This window comes from Diadema antillarum, unplaced genomic scaffold (genome assembly GCF_040938485.1).
Source record: "Diadema antillarum isolate AM-2024a unplaced genomic scaffold, OU_Dant_1.0 seq00000693_RagTag, whole genome shotgun sequence".
Taxonomy (NCBI): Eukaryota; Metazoa; Echinodermata; class Echinoidea; order Diadematoida; family Diadematidae; genus Diadema; species Diadema antillarum.
In genome coordinates this window covers 2,251,585-2,271,211 of record NW_027271598.1, presented here as the reverse complement: position 1 = coordinate 2,271,211, position 19,627 = coordinate 2,251,585, and the positions used below count along the sequence as shown (strand labels likewise).

The 19,627-nt window shown below is 38.5% G+C and overlaps 1 protein-coding gene across 1 annotated transcript in view; it reads right to left on the bottom strand.

Moving 5' to 3' along the window:
• LOC139737457 (cytokine-like nuclear factor N-PAC) overlaps window positions 1–19,627 on the bottom strand; it is an 80,445-nt gene that overhangs the window by 51,005 nt on the left and 9,813 nt on the right. The window contains exons 5-8 of the mRNA XM_071648133.1: window positions 17,607–17,726; window positions 15,568–15,756; window positions 9,188–9,336; window positions 3,617–3,716 (exon numbers count right to left, since the gene is read on the bottom strand). Coding sequence (XP_071504234.1) covers window positions 3,617–3,716; window positions 9,188–9,336; window positions 15,568–15,756; window positions 17,607–17,726 — 558 coding nt within the window. The remainder of the gene's footprint in view (window positions 1–3,616; window positions 3,717–9,187; window positions 9,337–15,567; window positions 15,757–17,606; window positions 17,727–19,627) is intronic.

The following is a 19,627-nucleotide window of genomic DNA, read 5'->3' as shown; positions in this document are numbered from 1 at the left end:
TTAAACAAAGTGGGGATAAAGTCTGACCTCACGACCTACAAACGATCACGAGTTGGTGCAAAATTCCAGACTATGACCGACTTCGAATGTAACTTTGAGTTGAATTAAATCATGTTCACTATCAATCCAAATTAATCCAAAACTCGGTTACTGCTATGTCAGGCAATCCTCACAAAATCTTTCTGGTTGTCAGGCACGATCCTCAGCTGTAAACACTAGCATAAGATCTGAATACACAAGAAAGCTGATCAATGAAGAGATGCAGTAGTCCCCACAAAAACAGGGTATCAGTTAATGGTGGAAATTTGTCAACTGGGTAGGATTTAAAGACTTCCTATAATTGTGATAAATATTTTACCTCTGCACCTGGGGAAAATGTGCTGCATAGTTAATCATCTTGCCATCATTCAAGGAGACGTCTAGATGACTTTCAGACTTTTGCATTTGAACATTCATAAATTGGATATACTGGGTACAGAGTTTCAGAATTTACAGTGATTTTGACGAGGAATACCAATGTTTTGAAATTCACAACAAATCACGATGAACAAGGATGATGACATGTCAGCTTCATATTCGAATGCATGAACGGATGCTCTAGGAAATGAACAAAAGGAGGAAGCATGCATAGATTCTACACAGGTGAACTTGTTGAACAAGTGGTATTGTACTGGAAGAGATTACATTGCTATGTTACTGGAAAATGTTACCCTCCTGTGTCACCACCCTTGTTCAGACTCAGAGTATTGGTCTGTCTGCTCAAGGACCACAATGAATTCTGCAAATCTATACATGGCGCTATCAATTACTGTATTACACGATGTGAACTTATGTAATCGTCTGGAATGCCCCTTTAAAGGGATAGTACAGTATTGGTATAGACGAGAATTGGGCTTTGAACTTTTTGTGAGATACCAAGAAAACACTTATAATGTAGTACAGAGCATACCATTTTAAGAGGAATTCAAAATTTATTTGATGAAAATCGGGTTTGGAATGACTGAAACATCCAAAAACAAAGTAAAACGAAGCGATCGTAATAAAGTGTGGGTCCCACACTTTATAAGAATCGCTCTTTTTTGATATCTCAGCCATTTCAAAACCAATTTTCATCAAATAAACGTTGAATTCCTCATAGAATTACATGCTCTTTCATATTTCATAAGAACTTTCTCATTATCTCACCAAAAAATGTTAGAAATCTGAAATTAGGTCTCAACCAAAACTGTGTGATCCCTTTAAATTGGCACCCCTGAATGTCGCTGTATATTGTCAATTGGAAAAAGATTAGATGGGATCTGCATAGATAGGAAAAATTTACCCAAAATATATATCATGTGGGCTCAGGGAATGCAAACATATCAGAGGAACACATCAGTAAAGTTTGAGGAATATTGGAAAGTCCATGGATTCAAATGTTATGAATCTTTAAATGTTTGGTTTCAAAAATCCATGTGATGTCATTGCCAGATGAGGAGACTACTATAGTTTCTGATATATCACTTGTAAGTAGTTGAAGGAAGGGCATATTAAAAAATGTAGAAGACTCCACATATTGTCATATTTCTGGCATTATGTAAGAGCACCTGACTCACCTCCTTCAGATGACAGGGGGAGTAATAAAACCCTCAACATACATCATATGTCATCAACAAGTCAAGGGCATGTTTGCTTTTCTTCTTCTTTTTTTTTTTTTTTTTTGAAGGCAGATTTTATGAAATTGTTTCGCCCCATCTCTACATTAGTTCACCAAGCACATGGACTTCATGCATGGTGCATTGTCCATTAGTAAATCCTGAGCGATGGATGAATATTCCGTCCAAAGCATGATTTCCAGGACTGGGAAAGGAATTGCTTAATACTCATGGTTGCGTGTTCATTCAAACATTCATGTCACTTTCTTCTTAATTGTTCCCACATCTGATGAGAAATGTGTCCTACTGCACCTGATGATAACTTCCGTTGAAAGGGGAAGAAGAATGCGCCAAGGAAATATCATGTTAGAATTTCTGTCCCGCTAAAGTGGTAGTCCCATATATCCGAGTCCCAATGAAAAGGTGCTGACTGTATACACTCATACACCTGAATTCATCAATGAACTGTCTCATCTCAGAAAACTGGAGAAAGTGAGGGCTGCTATGTAATTGTGCTATCCCTAGGAAATCTGTCAGGATAAACTCTGGATGCCAACACTGAAATGGAGCAGTACAAGGGTACATCACATCAAATCCAGTGCAGTCATGCATATGGTGTAGGACAAACAAAAATAACTGAGAAAGAAACAAGAGGAAATTTCAGTGAAACTGAACAGTTGCAGTTCAAAGCTATGAGACTTCCATGAAGTCTTGCCCAAAGTCAATGCAGCAAAAGGTAGAAACAAACAACAAACAAACAAATAATCAAAAACCTGCGCAACCCTTGAGCAATGTTTGAAGTCAACTCTCAATCTTAATGGCTACAGGGGCATTATTGCACCAAATTTTTGAATTTCATAGGGATGAACTCCCTGGCCTGTACTACATTGATACAAGGATGTACACACACACACACACACACACACACACACGCACACACACACACACACACCCTCAAACACACATGTAATGTACCTGTCACGGCGATAACGTGTCGAAGCTGCCGAGACTGGGAATACTGGAAGTAAACATACACACAGACACACATACATACCGCATATCAAGGCCTGGACTGTAATCTAACTCAGCAGAAAATTTTTTATCTATTTGCTATGCATGTGGACTTATGACCATCCCGGGTGTTCTAGATATAACCATAAATATGACTAAGGATGTGCCAAGAAAGTACAATTTGGCTTTGTCTGTGATACACAGCTGTCATAAATGTCCCAATGGACCTCTCTGGTCCACCTTGATGCAAATGAGGTCCTAATATTGTACTTATTGTACATTATACAGATGCCATTGTATACATGATCTGCACACATCTTGTGCATGTTGAGCCCACTTCACACTGCAAGATCTGACCAGTCACACTACTCTGTAGGAAAGCCGGGGTGCATGACCAGTCACACGACTCGACAGCGCACATTTTGCGATGAGACCACATACATGTAGCTAACTAGGCTTACGACTGTACTGGTGCCAGTACGTATACTGTAGCGTGATTGGCTGAAAAGTCAACGACTGGTCGTAAAAATTCGCAATGTCAAGTCTTTACAACTGGCATTGTGACCCACTCGTACAACTGGAAACTGGCAAGGCTGGTGAGGTCACACTACCGGTCAACAGGTCATATGATGGGTGAATCTTGATAAAGTCGTGCGGTGTGAAGTGGGTTTGGTCTTACAGTAGACTATCAAGGGAATGGAACCCTTTAAAATAAAAAAATGAAAGTGAGAAATATATCAAAAAAATATTGACAGGGAAAAATCATAAGTGTGAACGCACAATGTTTCTCCAGGTTGCCTTATCTGCGCGAAATGTTCCACGGCAGCACCTGAACCAAGCAATAAGAGATCTTGGAACATTGGTTTGTTGGTGCTCTTGTCCTTCATTATTTGGTTGCCACAGCCTTGATAGATATAATTAGATACAATGACTGTGGGTGTCACAACGGCTAGTTCTAGTCCTGGTCTTACCTTCTCTGAGGTCCTGTTCCAGACGGTGACCTTGTGGCCTGCCTTGATGAGGTTCATGGCCATTCCTGTCCCCATGAGACCAAGACCGATGAAACCGATCCTGTGAAGATGGGATGGAAATATATACCAGCGATAGAGACATGAGGGCTACAAGTTTAGAAACATTACCACGAATCTCTACGTTTCCTTTTACTCGTTTACTCATACCATCAATGGGTATCCCGCTGCATCCTAGCCTTGTCAATCTATCATAAGCTTCATCCATAAATGCAAACACAACTATCACTAAATCACCTCCCGTCTAACATTCTCTCTTCTCTCTCCCTTTGGCTGTAATGAAATTTGGAAGTAGCTGAATACTGTAAGACAGTCAAGTCTGCAAGTCTGCAAATGTGAATTGAGAGAATGCATCAATATTAGTCGAACACATCAGTGAAAGTTTGGGGAAAATTAGACAATTTATTCAAAAGTTATGAAGTTTCGGTGTCGCCATCGCTGGATGAGAAGACTACTACAGCTTGTGATGTCACATGTGTAGAGAATATATATAAAAATTAACATATTTTCACTGATCTCGCATAATAAATGAGCACTTGACTTGCCTCTTCCAGAAGGTAGGAGGAATAATACTACCCTTAACAAACGTCAGTGACAAGTTGACGGAATGTGTACCTGGTGTTCTCTTTATATCTTCTTTATTATCTTTCTATGCATGTGACATAATAAACTGTAGTAGTCTCCTCATCCAGCAGTGACTGGGCAGAAACTTTAAAAATTCATAACTTTTTAATGAATTTTCTGATTTTCCTCAAACTTTCACTGATGTGTTCTACTAATATAGCTGCATTCACTCAATCCACATGTATATAAAGGTGAACTTGTCCTTTATTAAGCGATGAGCTCTGGAGGAAAAAAAAAAGAATAGAATAAAATGGAAAGGTCTCATTCAAGGTTATCATTTGCCATCATTGGTATCAACCCATGTGGGCAGGTTAGTATAACTATTTACAATGTCATACACTCTTTCATTCATATCAGTTGTGTTTCTTTACAATTTCCATCAAAGAGTGATGATACTGATTGCAGCCATCTATGCAAATTAGCCAAGGTGATGTCATGATCTCATAACTCTCCCTTTGAATTGTGTATATAAACATCACAATACAGTTGAACCTCTATTATCCGGCCTCCCTTTATCCGGATCTCTCTATTATACGGACGCACTCGCCGTGATTTTTTTTTTTTTTAATTACGGGAGGAAAGGGGGATTCCCAACTCCTTGAGAACTCCTACCCAAACACACATGAATTACATATTACTTCCAATATGATTAACATACATTACATCAAATTTCCTTCCAAATTGCTTACCTTCAGACATTTCAACATCCCCAAACATCCCCAAATGTAACAATGAAAAGGTTGCAGTATGCACATTACTACATGTGGTACTACAATGGGCTACATCAGTACATGTGTATGTATATGTACATGTATAAAGCATTGAGTCTCCCGTATCCTGCCAAATCCCTTATCCGGATGAGCCCCGGTCCCGACTTGTCCGGATACGAGAGGTTCAACTGTAATTCATGTTTTTGCTGAACGATAGCACAACTACAACTCTTTATTCTTCCTGCCATCAAAAAAAAAAAAAAAAAAAAATCACGATTGCTAGCTTATGAAGAAAACAAAAACCGCTACAGAGGAAACAAGTTTCACTTTCTTTATTTCATGTCAAAGAACAAAATTTAGTGAAGATCCATGTGTAGGTTAGCAGGAGACTTACTGACCCTAACAAGTGCAATATGATACCAATAGTGAATGGACATGAGTGCGATGGTACAAGATTTCACACAAGGTGAAAGATAGAGGAGCTCTATTCAACGAGGCGCTATTCAACGAGGCGAAGCCGGGTTGAAAAGTTCGCCTCTTCTTTCACCAAGTGCGAAATCTTGTTCTATTGCACGAGTAAAGACCATACCCTATTTGTTTTATACAACACCTATGGTCCATACAGATTCTTGAATTCGTAGCACAGAAATGGCAACCATTTTCCCTGAAAGATGAATGAGTAGCCACACAGTCACAGTCAATGTGTACACGAAGCCGATCGGTTGAAGTTGTTTACAAAAATAAGTGACAAAAGTATGCGCTTGTAAGCAGGCTTGTAATTGTTGAGTGCGCGCGGCAAATGTTTTGTTTATTGTGACATTAGAGCCATGCGATAGAACAAAAACTTTGGGGTCAATCGTGAGTTTAACACGGGAGTCAGTGGAAACGGGTGATGTCAGCCATGCGCTATCCATTTTTGCTCAAACAAAATTGCACGGCTGACAGCCACAGCATGCCATAGAACTTTTAAGTAATGTCACATGATGGACAATCAACCAATTGGATAGCTACATTCTAATTAGGTGTTGTACAATCTCTGATATTCCATGAAATAAAGCCATCCAGCGGAATTTATCATCATCTATGTTGAGTCATTGACAAGAGAAGGCACAAACAACTGCAAACATTAAACATGTACTAGAATTTGAAGTACACTCTGCACTAGGTTGTGACTTGTGCCTGTAGCACGAGAGTTTGCGCACTTACAGCGAGACTTCCTGCACATCGCAAGCATAAGTGCATACGTGCAAGAGAAGACAAAATGCCGTGTATTCCTGCATAGCCACTGTACTACACAAGCCTACAGCAAATTAATACAGTAGCCCAGTGGTGTTGCTTTGAATATATGCTGGCCTCAGATTTCTAGGTACCGGTAGCACTAGATATCCGAGGCCAGCATAGTAAAAAGACTTGTGATCTTCCAAGCCGAGAAGCTTAACCCTTCTGGATGCATTCCGATTGCGATACTGTCCCAAGGCAGAACCATCAGATGCAAGACTTCCATCCGGGATTCTGTGATTATCGTGAGATAATCTTACACATTTTCTGCATTTTTGCTAGACTCACGAACCAGCAAACCGTCGGTTCATGCGCCATCTTTCTAGCCCATTATGGAAGGCCGAAAATCACACTACCATATATTGCACGCGCGCATACATTTAACACACAATCATCGCTATGTTTGATGCGCTAACACTAGCCTACGTATGAGAAGCCGAAATTGCAAAAACAATTCAGCGCAAACAGCACAAAATACGCTCTGATATTGCACATGCAAATCAAGCAGACAAAATTGCCACTGAAATTCTTGATATAGACAATAGTCTCTATGACATTTTCATTACCTCCGCCAAGGAAGGAGGAGGTTAAGTGATCATCGGCGTTGGTTTGTCTGTTTGCAAAATACCTCAAAAAAGTTTTGTATGGATTAAAATGAAACTTGCATAAAAAGCTGAGTGACACAAGGTACACCTCATTCAATTTTGGAAGTGATCCAGGAATTTTCATGGATTTTTGAAGGGTTTTTTTCATCTTTTGTCATACAAGGTCAACAAACTTTCGGTTCCAGCTGCGCATACATGTACTAGAGGTTTGCATACGCGCACTAAAGCGCATGCTCTGCTCGCTCGGCTGTTGGGCAAGGCTTCGCGCAGTAACGTTAACAAAAGGCTTTCATTTTTGGAAATTGCATGAGTTGCTGGCTTGGCGGAGGTCTGTGCTCTCCGAGTGCTTCTCTAGTTTTGTAAGTGTCATTATAAATGTCGTACTAGTAACCACTCCTTTACCTCTGCATCCTTCTATGGCAATCTATCAAGCGACAGAAAAAGAAAAATGTGCGCACATAAATTTCCTCACCAAGTTGCAGGGATTTTGTTTTCAATGCAATAGAAACAGCTGCAAGAGCTTGGTATTTGTACTTATGCATTTACATTTAATAGAAAATCTGAGAGCATGTGTAGCAATATTCCTTTTAATATCTGATTTAATGCATGCGCGTCATCGTTACAGTGTTGCCCAACACGACAATCTGGACAAATGTGTAAAATATTGTGGTATCATAACATGCATGAGACTCATGGGGGAAATAATTCTGGAAAGGAATGTGTGGAATTCTGTGCAGATACAAATGCGTCCTCCCCCCCCCCCCCCCAAAAAAAAAGCAACCAAATGTGAAACAGATGCATACAGTGCAGTCCTGTAGGGGTTATGCCTCAACAGGACTGCCAACCTCTGTAGACCCCTCCCCCCTCCCCCCATGAAAAAAAAAAAAAAACACTGATGCATGCTACAAGACAAAAATATATAATTAAGGCAAAAAAAAACAAAAAATGTTTAGCTATCAAGAAAAGTGAAATGGTACAAATGAAATATGCCAAAGAAAATTTCAGATATATTTTTACCATTCGGATGAAAAAAAAGAAGATACCAAACAAAAATAATAATAATAACTAGAAATGTCGCTATGGCGACTGGTATGCCTCCGCCATAATGCATGATTCTCCTAATAGGTCTATAGTACATGTGGACAATGTGTGATTACATTTTCACAAAATTGGCAAAATATTAAAATTACATGTTTGTCACAAATGTATCGAATGTTTACCTTCCTTGACCTATGTTTAATTGGATGAATAGGAGAGCATGTACTTTAACTTCGACTTTGACCCTTTCATAAGTTTACGCACTTGAGTAATTTTCAAGGTATGGAGAAAAAGTGCAATTTCTGTATTGAACAGTAAATTGTTATCATTTTCATCTGGTCTTTGATTCATAAGAGAATCACTGTCAGGCAGAACATACATAAATATGTACTAAGTTTAGAGATTACTTGAGCCGCTTCCGAGATATGGAGAAAGTAGTAAGTTCAGCACTTTCACTTGATCTTTGACGTTTTGACCTTTGACCTTCTTGGCAAAAAAAAAATCCCAGAGAATCTCTAGTGGGTAATATACATGCATACATTAAGTAAAAAAAAAAATAATCCTGCTGGCATTGCATAAATATAAGGGAAATAGTAAAATTTCGAAGTATTGCCCTTGACCTTTGACCCCTGACCTTTGACCCCATGAACCCCCAATTCCCTAGCTAACTACTGCCAGTCAGTACATGCATGTATACTTTGTTCCATAAAGATACTTTGAACAATTTCCAAGATACAGAGAAAAAAGTGAAATTTTAACATTTTACTTGACCTTTTGACCTTTGACCTTTTGACCTCATGACCCCAAACTTTCACCAAAGAATCTTAATTGGGTAATACATGTATACACTAAGTTTCAAGAAAATATCTTCAGGCAATGCATAGATATGGGGGAAATAGTGCAATTTTAAGCATTTGACCTTGACCTTTTGACCTTTGACCTTGAGCATGTGCACCCAAAAGTTGATAGGCACAACTTCACCCCCTAATACACACACATGCCAAGTTTCATTAGGATACCTCAAAAGGTTTTGATAGTTACCCTGTCCACAAAATTCATTACGGACGGACAGAAGGACGGACGGACGGAAGGACGGACGGACGGAAGGACGGACGGACGGACGGACGGACAACCCGAAAACATAATGCCTCCGGCACCACTTCGTGGCGGAGGCATAAAAACAAACAATTGGCAATTCTGATGATGCTACACGATAAGCTAATAACCCAATTTTGAAGCACAAATTGCCAAAATCTCACTTTTTGTCGGTGGGTTTGATGTCCTTCTTGGCGGTTTCCCCCTTCTGCGCCAGGTGAGCCTGGAAGCTGTTGTACAGGTTGAGGGAGAGGAAGGACATGTCCGACCGCGACCTCTTGGTGGGCGCCGCAGAGCTCGTCACAGCACCCGCCTCGTGTGTATAGAGAGAGAGAGAGAGGGAGGGGGAAATAAGAAACAAGAAACAAAAAGTTAGAAATGAGAGGCCACCTTTTTTCCCTTCAGTTCCCTGTGTGGCGAAACAGTTCTGGGCAATTTCATCACCTGATGGGTATCAATCACTACTCGGTGGCATAAAACATAAGAAAGCCACTATATTCAAGTACAATTTTTCTTCTTCTACAAAGACACCTTCCTTTAAATGACGGTAGGCATAGGGTGGAAATTAATACACAAAATCTTCTCGTGGTATAAAACATGAGCCACTATATTCATGCATCATTTTTCTTCTTCCACAAAGAATGACTTTTAAAAGGAGAGTAGGCATAGTGTGGAAATTAATGCTCAAAGTCTTCTTCATATTTCTGTTGAGTATACGTAAAACAACTAGCATTCAGTTTGCCAACTCTTACTACCAGTCTATCCCATTGGGTGACTGCAGGGGATCAGTATATAACAATTTCTCATCATTTTCCTTTTACAGCTGGTGGGTTGGAAGACCAGAAACGGACAGGAGAGGGGACTTCTACTTGAGGTTTCTCTCTCTGTCTGAGCAGTATACTACGCTAGATTGATGTGGTCTGGGTGCTATAGAGTACAAAAGTGTGAAATCAGAGCCATTCAGGGCCATGGAAACTGGTTCTACACTACAGTATAACTTCATCGGGCCCTGAGTGTTTATGCACACACCTGGTTCCAACCCAAGCTATAACAAAAGACTTTGACATCATCACTTCTATACTCTATTACCAGATGCCTAAGGTGAATCCATGGCAGAAGTTAAAAAAACAAAGAAAGTGCCAAAATGTGTCTCCCCCATTCGCGTAGAAGAAATTAATGTTTTTTAACTCCTAGCACTTCATTGACCCCATTTGACTCACACTGGTCACAAACGGACATATGGATCAAAAGTTATCAGCCATAATCGAAACGCACCGTAAAAATTTAACATTGGGCCCTAAAAGTTTGTTGACCCATGTCTGTGACCTTTGACCTTGTGATGAACTTCAACTCCCCAAGGGACATCTACCATCCAAGTTTGGTCACAAACATATATAGGGATAAAAAGTTATGAACCATAATCGAAACGCACCGCAAAAACTTAACATTGGGCCCTAAAGTTCATTGACCCCTGCCTGTGACCTTTAACTTTGAGATGACCTTCATGTTTGGTAAACTGTGTAACTTTGTATAACCACTCTTCCCTCCAAGTTTGATTGAAATTGAAATCCTCCGTAGAGAGTCATTCAAGTTTTTGTAGCGTTACGGATGGACGACGGATGGACAGATGCCGCAGCTGATTCCTTAGTCTCCCCTCACCTCCGGTGGGCTCGACAAAAATAATTTCTTTCACAGTCTCCCTAAATAACCATTTGAGCAAAGGGCCCCCTGCCTGCTGATACTGACGTGAGCCCATTTTTTGTCACTTGCCCGGCAGTGAGTTCTGGTAGCCACGGGCAAGCAGACAGGTGGTGGGGGTTTGTCTCACCATCTTGCATGGGGGATTACATTATAGAGCCCATTTCTTCATACCGGTAAACCCTTTATGTGCTTGAGCAGCCACTGGCACAGTAAAACCCATAGCATTGTATACATTGTCCAATGTCCCTAGCACTGAAGGGGTTAGCACACCAGCCTGACATGAGTGAGACAGCTTTCCATGAATATCTCTGCCAGGAACAGGGGTTTTTACTTCATTCATATACAGCACAATATGTCACATTGATTTGTTGTTGTACTACGGTAAAACTAATTGCTCAAGGTCAATGACAGGAAGGAGATGTCGTTCATCCGTTTCCATGACGAGTATGATACTGACCATTAACATATGGGCGTCATTGCATACAGCTTTGGTAACTGTTACAATTAATGGCAACTCTGCAATCACTGGTAACTACCATAGCAACACTATTCCATAGCCAATCAAGGCCAAGAAACTGCTGATGGGTACCACTGATTAAAGAGTCACCATTAGTTAATAAAGCTTTCACAGTTTTATGCAATGGGCCTTGATCAAGACCATGCTCTTGGTAGGAATAAACATGGGACTGATAACTTGCTTTCATTGCAGTCCTATTCAACGGATCACCATGCACAGCCCGTTTATCGGGTCAGAAGATTCCATGTCTTAGCAGAGGGGACAGTACAGTATGTGCACACGTCATTTGTTGTCGTTACAAAAATAGTTCACTCTAGGACGGATATATACAAACTTAAACCAAAACTACAATTGTTTTACCACTCAATGGCCAAGGCACCAAACTAAAAGCACTGTGATTACATCCACCTGAACAAAATCTTGACAAAAACTGTTTAACCCTTTGCATGCCAAAGCAATTTCTGCTCCATAGGTTTGTGTGTGAAATTGTATGCAATAAACTAATTGGCACAGAAAGGGTTAATCAAGATCATTTTCCCAGCACACACAGTGACCTTTTTTTTTTTATAAATAATTAACATTACTCTCCTTCATTCTAGGTCAGTATTGGCATCGCTTCTGAAGGTTGTTTATTGTTTTGTCCATCCCTTTAATTCAAACAATTTGTAAATAATCCTACTGAAATGGCAAATGTGCTCATTATACCAGATATTCTTGGTTTGACCTTGTCCTTTCAAACATAAGACTGCAACATCTACAAACATCAGTCAACATCCATTCAAAGGCTGTTATCTACATCAATACAGTCCAAACACTGTAAGAATGTTTTCACATGAGATGAAGCGTCTCGTACCACCTTGTACCATACAATGAACTGTTTTGCACCTGATACTGTGTTATGCCAATGTCCATGATTAACACAAGTTGTGGCAATAACAGTCTGACACAGTATCAGTCTGTCATGATTGGTGAGAGATTCCGGCATGAAAGTACATTTCCTCATATCACAAAAAAAGGAGGGGGGAGGACTCTTATTGCTCACAATCTCCACTCATTTTCATTTAGTAATTTGTTCCTCCATTCATTCATTCATCCTTTTTATCCACCATCTGTACATTCATTCATATGTCCAGTTATCCATCCATCTATACATTTATAGACCTATCTATCCAAACATTAATTCATTTATTCATTCATTCATCCATCCATCCATCCATCCATCCATCCGATCGATTGATCGATCGATCAATCAATCAATCAATCAATCATTCATTCATTCACTCACTCACTCACCCATCCATCCATCCATCCATCCATCCATTCATTCATTCATTCATACTTTTATTCTGTCGTTCATTTTCTCAAGGTAAATTGAACAAGCTTTGTAGAAGCCTTCATCTGGCTACAGCTGTATCTAGATTTGATACTTACTTCATCTGCTAAGTTTTATCTACATCAAGTTATCAAAAATATGCATTTTATGTCATTGCATAAGAATTTTGCATACATTGTACATGCGTATATATGTACATCACAAATAGATATGGATCTTGCAATACACAGGTATAGTTTACACAGGACTGGGATGGCACAGCTATGGCTTTTTCTCACCTCAATTTTTTTTTCCTTTAAGCTAAGACAATCTAATTCCATCGTAGATTTGGTGCAGCAATTCTACAATCACTGATAGCTTTTTTTTTTTCTTCTTCACTACTGTATGTCTACGTCGTAACTTCGAAGTGTGCATGTTCACTTTCATAATGTAATCAAATATCATGCCACAGCCGATAACAAAAGTTTCTCCTTGACAATGAGAGAGCCTGTGTAACCTTGTACCACCAAGCAACAAATAGTAAATATATATTGGGTTCAAACTCATATCCACAAAATATCCAAACCACCTGAAGGCATTGAAAATTACTCAGATTACCCAAAGAAAATGTTAATTAAATGTTGAAAAACTTCCTAATTGTAAAAGTGATTCTGGGCTCTATGCATGCAACGAGCACATATTTGGGATAGCCCAGTGGACATAAAATAAATAGTTCTTACAAATATTACAACACGACTGATCATTGTTGATTAATAAGCTGCAGATAAATGCTTTGTGAAGGACAATGCAATGAAGGATCATCATTTCAGTTGGCACAAATATGCCCTGCCGTCACATGGATGAGCCCACATCGACCTTCCTGATCTGCTATGGGGTGGGATACAGGAGAGCGACTATTCATAAAGTCTTGTGTATTTCTTATTATCTTTTAGTGATCATGAATTCTGTAATCTCATTGGTCAATCACGTAATTGATAAAATCCCGTATTACCTGTGTTACTCAGACCAACCGCTGAATATTTCCCGTATTCCGTGAATAAGGTCATATTGTGCCCATGCGCTAAATTCGCCACTGAATAATAGTAATAAATCACCATAAAATAATGATTCATTCTTGGAGAATGCGTGACGGTCAATGGGCATGCCTAATTTCGTCGCGATTGGGCCAAGTTGTTACAAGTCTTCCTGCGTCCTTTTTACCGTCCAGTTTCCCTTTGAATAAGTTTTTTTTTTCCCTATACAATTTTTTTTCTCCTGATAAGTCCAAAGAATCAGCACTTTTGAGTGACTAACCCCTTACAGAAATCAACCCCAAAAATCTTGGCCGTTGATATTGCAATCGCCATGAAAATTGGCACATGCATTACCTGTGGCGTAATCTACCAAACTATAAAAACAGAAATTTAAATTTAAATTTTCTATATTTCATATTAATTAATGATGCTAATATATGCATGAGATCATACATTTTGCTCTTAATCAGAAAAACAAAGCTCCTAGAATCCAAATTTTTGGTAATTTTTGGTAATTTTTTTTTTTTTTTTTTTTTGGGGGGGGGGTTGTATTAACCCCAAAATCTTGGCCGTCGATTGCACAATCGCCATGAAAATTGCCACATACATTATCTGTGGCATAATCTACCAAGCTATTACAATAGAAATAGAAATTTTCATTTTTTGAATATTTTATATTACTCAATAATGCTAACATATGCATGGAATCATACATTTTGCTCTTTATCAGAAAAACAAAGCTCCTTGAATCCACATTTTTTGGTGATGATATTCTTTGTAGGATTCCTAGAAAAAAAAAAATCTGGTATCAAAGTACATTTCTTATGTATTGTATTGTTTTATGAATTTCTTATGTACTTTGTTGTTTTTCAATCTAATGTTTACATAATTTCTTTCACAAAATGTTTGACAGTCCCTATTTCCAGCATAATTATGTTAAAACTAATTGATTCTAGCCATTGAAAGTGAATTCAAAATAACCAAATCTTTTTGAATATGGAGAGAAAACTCCATATGCATAGACTTTGTGCACAAAATCATGTTTATGAGCCATTATCAGTCTGACAAGCAAGTATGAAAGGTCATGCAGCGTTGTAACGGTATGCCCGATTTTTGCGAAAATGGTGTCATACCATGTACAAAGCTCAAAAGCAAAAAGTCAGCGAGCCGCGCAGTCAAAAAATTTCGCGTGGTGGAATGGTCGTGGAAAATGCTGAGAGGAGTTGATTCAACCCCCCTCCCCCACGCCCCTGGTTGTTTTAGGGTTTAAAAAAAAAAGAAAAAAGGTGTGCAGAAATAAAAAGGCTAAAGGTGTAAACTGTAAACGTAGGTTGCAAGTGTGATTTCTTTTTGTTTCTATTTTCCTCCCACAAAGTCTTCATCTGTAAATTCAGGTGACCTTCATAATAAATAATTGAATTCTCATACATATCAAACACACAGTTTATACAACACTGATTGGTTGACTGCTCATCACATAACACACACTTAAAAGTACCACCTCAAACTTTCATTATCGTGCATGCAAGTTATGCCATCAAGCAGTTTGGGAAAGTACAAGATGACGTCACAACTCATAAATGACTCCCATATGCTCTTCACAAACTTTGCAGTATTGCAATTTTGTTCAAGTTACGCCTGTGGCTGGGACCAAACCTGCAAATGTCTGAGATATTGCATCAAACAAATTGTGAAGAGTCTTTATTTGTTCTATGGAACAAGATTTTGAAATTGATGGAAAATACAATGGTCTACTTTGCCTTGCCAAATAGAACCTTACACCTCACACAGAGCCATGTACCACTGCACTCATGGCCTTTCACTAGTTGTATATTCTTTTTTAAGTTATAGAAGTGTTGAGGCACAGCAATTAATGACATATTGTTTCCTTTTGTTCAACTCCTAAAGGAACAAAATTGTATGTATGTATCATGGTCCAGTCTGTGAGTTGCTGTGTTTCATCCTGATTGATTGTCTTACCCTCTTTTTTGGAGATGATGCTGGCTTCTTGGCAGATTCTGCTTTCTTTGAAGGTTCGCTGTCATCCGAGGACTTGGGGGGTCTTCCCCGCTTCTTCGGAGAGGAGAGCGATGTGCTGATTTTGGTGAACGGTGAACTGGACTTTGACTCACTTCCTGGCGATCCACTGGAACTCTGTGATGAATTGAGCTGTAAGGGAAAAAGGTGACAGCTTTTATATTTGTTTTGGTTTTTTGCCAGACTGACTTTTTTTTTTTTTGAAAGCCCATGGCAGCCTAGTTATGGCATGAAAGATGCTAAATCAAACTGTCTATGTACACTGAAAATGTTTTAGAAGACTTGACGGAACCTTGAATGCAAGGCAAAGGGTCCCATCCAAACCTGAGCAAAAAAAAACCAAAAACAGGTTATTTGTCAAAAGTCAATGAAAAATTTAATAATAATAATAATAATAATAATAATGATAATAATAATAATAATAATAATAATAATAACAATAATGATTTTAAAGAAATAATATGATCATGAAAAACATACCTCATCATCATCATCACCCAATTTCTCTTTACTCACTTTATAGACCTAATTATTTCAAAAGCTACAATGCATGTTCCTGCAAATCTGATAAAGTAATCATTTTTAGCTAGCATTACTACGGCAATTATGTACAAGAAGTACATGAAAGATTAAAGGGCACATAAATCTTTAAAAACTGATGATAAGAGTGAGCAAAAGTATCAGTGTGCCTTTCACATACACACAAACATACACACAAACACATACACATTTTTTTGTGTTTTTCAGTAATCTTTATTTGAATTCTTGAATTTCACATGTGGTTCACAACACTCACGCAGACATACACTTACACGTGTATGTTAGCGTTTCCACTGGCTATTCGGTCTTTCCTCTACCATAACACCATTAGAAAAGTGGACATACAGACAAACACAGAATATCCGACACAGATGTTCTCAACCAACTAGTCCCTTAACCCTAACTTACCTGGGGGGGCATAATGCCCCCCCCCCCCCTTGACGAATTCCGTGACCATTCCCGCGCGCAAAATTTTTTGACCTCGCCGCTCGCTCAACTTTTTACTTTCAAGTCTCGCGCAACCTTTGAGACCAAATTTGTCGCGCCTGGGCATACAGTTCCAAAGCCATGCGCCTTTAAAAAATTTTGTCAACCCCAAAATTGCTCAAAAACGTAATTTTGTGTACAAAGTCAATACAAATTGTGTTTTTTCAATTAATTCATAAAAAGATTTATATTTTAAATTTTAATGGCTGAAATTAATTTATTTTAGTATAATTATGCTTCAAGAAATATGTATGACAAATTCTGCTGAAATAAACGACAAAAACAAAAGTTCGAGAAAACAAAGAAATACATAAAAAATTGATAAAACAATAAAAAACATAAGAAATTAATTTTAATACTGATTGTTTTTTTACGCACAAATGTTTGAAATGTCACTAGGAATATTTACACCAAAAATCAGCATTCCATAAGCTTTAATAAGCCAATTACAGACGAAAATGAGGTTTTTTGCATATATATATGCATAATTAATTAATTTAAAATAGAAAATGCAAATTTTTTGAAAATTTAACTTAACAGTCTTGTAGATTACATGCGGCTTTATGTTCATGCATAATTTTGCGGCGATCGCGCGATCAACGGCCGAGATCTGAAGGGGGGCCCCCCAGGAATTCAAGCTCGCTAAATAGCCTAGGTAAGTTCGGGTTTACCAATGCTGCTAAAAGCAGTCCTACACAAAGAAAATTGTGATACACCGTACTTCGGTAATATCTCCAAGCAGATGATTCCACTTAACGCTTCATTCTGTGAGGTCTAAATGTCAATGGATGCCAATCCACAAGCAGACACAGAATCGCCTGGATGGAAAATATCAACACACTTGATGATGATGATATATCTCATCAATTCTCTCTATCTAACATCCCTTCTGATCCTTATCTTTCTTTGTTTTTTGTGCTTGTTTCTTTCTTTTTTTTAACATTGATTTTTCATACCTTCTTCTTGCCAGCCATAGGTTCCCTGGAATAATCTTTTGATGGCCTGCTCGGCGACTTCAGAAACAGGTCATCATCATCGTCATCCTCATCTGGGTGGTAGGGAGACACAGTCTGGCCCTGGTGATGAGGTGGAGTGCAGTTTGTTAGGTCAGCAGTTCAAATATCAAAGCAAATCGTAGGCCGTTATACCCTCCACGATTCTCATCGCTTAATTCCAACGGCACAAAACATACCTTTCTGACATTTTATTCATTGATCTTTTCATCAAAATTATGACAGATACAGTAGTAGTACCCTCCCCTGAAATCTTTCTATTCAGCATATGAAATGAAATTATCACTTGAATCTCTCAGCAGACGATATGGCTAGAAAATGACATTTGTAGTCACATTCAATGACCTTTGACCTTGTTGACCTTTCATTCTTAATATTCAATGCTTCATCTTTCCTAACACAGCATAATACTATTGGACATTGCCAGTTAACGGACAAGTCCACCTTCATATACATAAGGATTGAGAGAATGCAGCAATATTAGTAGAACACTTCAGTGAAAGTTTGAGGAAAATCTGACAATCCGTTCAAAAGTTATGAATTTGTCAAGGATCTGCACAGTCACTGCTGGATGAGAAGAATACTACAGTGTATGATGTCACATGCGTACAATGATATAAGGAAAATAAAGAGAGAATTTCACAAAACTTTAGTTTTTGAATAAAGTGCACATTTCTTTGACTTGTTACTGGCATATGTTAAGGGTAACTCCCCCTGCCTTCTGAAAGAGAGAAGTCGGGTGGTCTTTTGTTATGCGAGAAAAGTGGAAATATGTTGAATTTTCTTTATTCTTTCTTTATATCGTTGTACACATGTGACATCACAAGCTATAAGAGTCTTTTCATCCAGCCGTGACTGAGCAGAAGCTTCAAAAATTCATAACTTTTGAATGGATTGTCCGATTTTCCTCAAACTCTCACTGATGTGTTCTACTAATATTGCTGCATTCACTCAACCCACATATCTATTAAGGTGAACTTGTCCTTTAAAATGAAGACTGGAAATGATTTTTGTTTTTTCAGTCAAAGTTCCGTTACCTTTGATCTTGACCACTCACATCTTCACTACAAGCAAATAAAAACTGTCTGATTACATCTATCTTTCGTACTACATCATAGTTTGAAAGGAAATTTTATGCCAAAGCTCAGCTTGGGGGGAGGGGAGCAATTCTATCCAAAATAACCTTTGACCAAAGTTAGGATTTTACCCAAACTCTGATCCACATTTCTAAGCTTTATGAACCATGACAGTGACAAATTAATCACAATCAGTCAAAAGGGGGAGATTTTGTGAAAGTTTCATACACTTTTCCAGGACAGTGATATTACTATTAGTCCAGGTCATATAAGGTGAAGTAATGATACCACGGTCTAACGCACCTCCCTTTTGTCTACACACCAGTCTTTTGTAAAAATCCTTTCTGATGGTAATTCAAAAAGGGGAAACTGCAAGGTTGTTGGGGTTTGGCAATGACTACTAAATGGTTACAGAATTCTTGACAAAAATTATGATTCTTATAATGAACAAATCAACAGGAGTGTTGTAAGGAAATATCAATGATCACAATGTCAAATCTATACATTGTAATGGTGGCTGATCCATATACAATTGTGTAACCATTTTGCCAAAGCCTGTTGAATTCAAAATTCTGTAAATTTTCTTAGTGTTGGTCCAATTTCAGCAGACTATCTTCTCTTCCATTTCCTTGACATTTACTCTTTACAGGAAAGTCACATTGAACAGCAAGGAGTTCCCTTTAATGTCTAACTCCAAATTCACTCTTAAAACTATGGAGTTGTCCAATTTGATTCACTCAGTGACTTTGCAAAGTAAGCCTAGTGATCTCTGACTTTCACTCCTGTAGTAAACTGCAGTCAGTTTCATCATTTCACGTGAGTGAAGGATACACTTCACTCCAAAACCTATTCCATAGATTACTAGAAATTTATAGTCAGTGACGGATC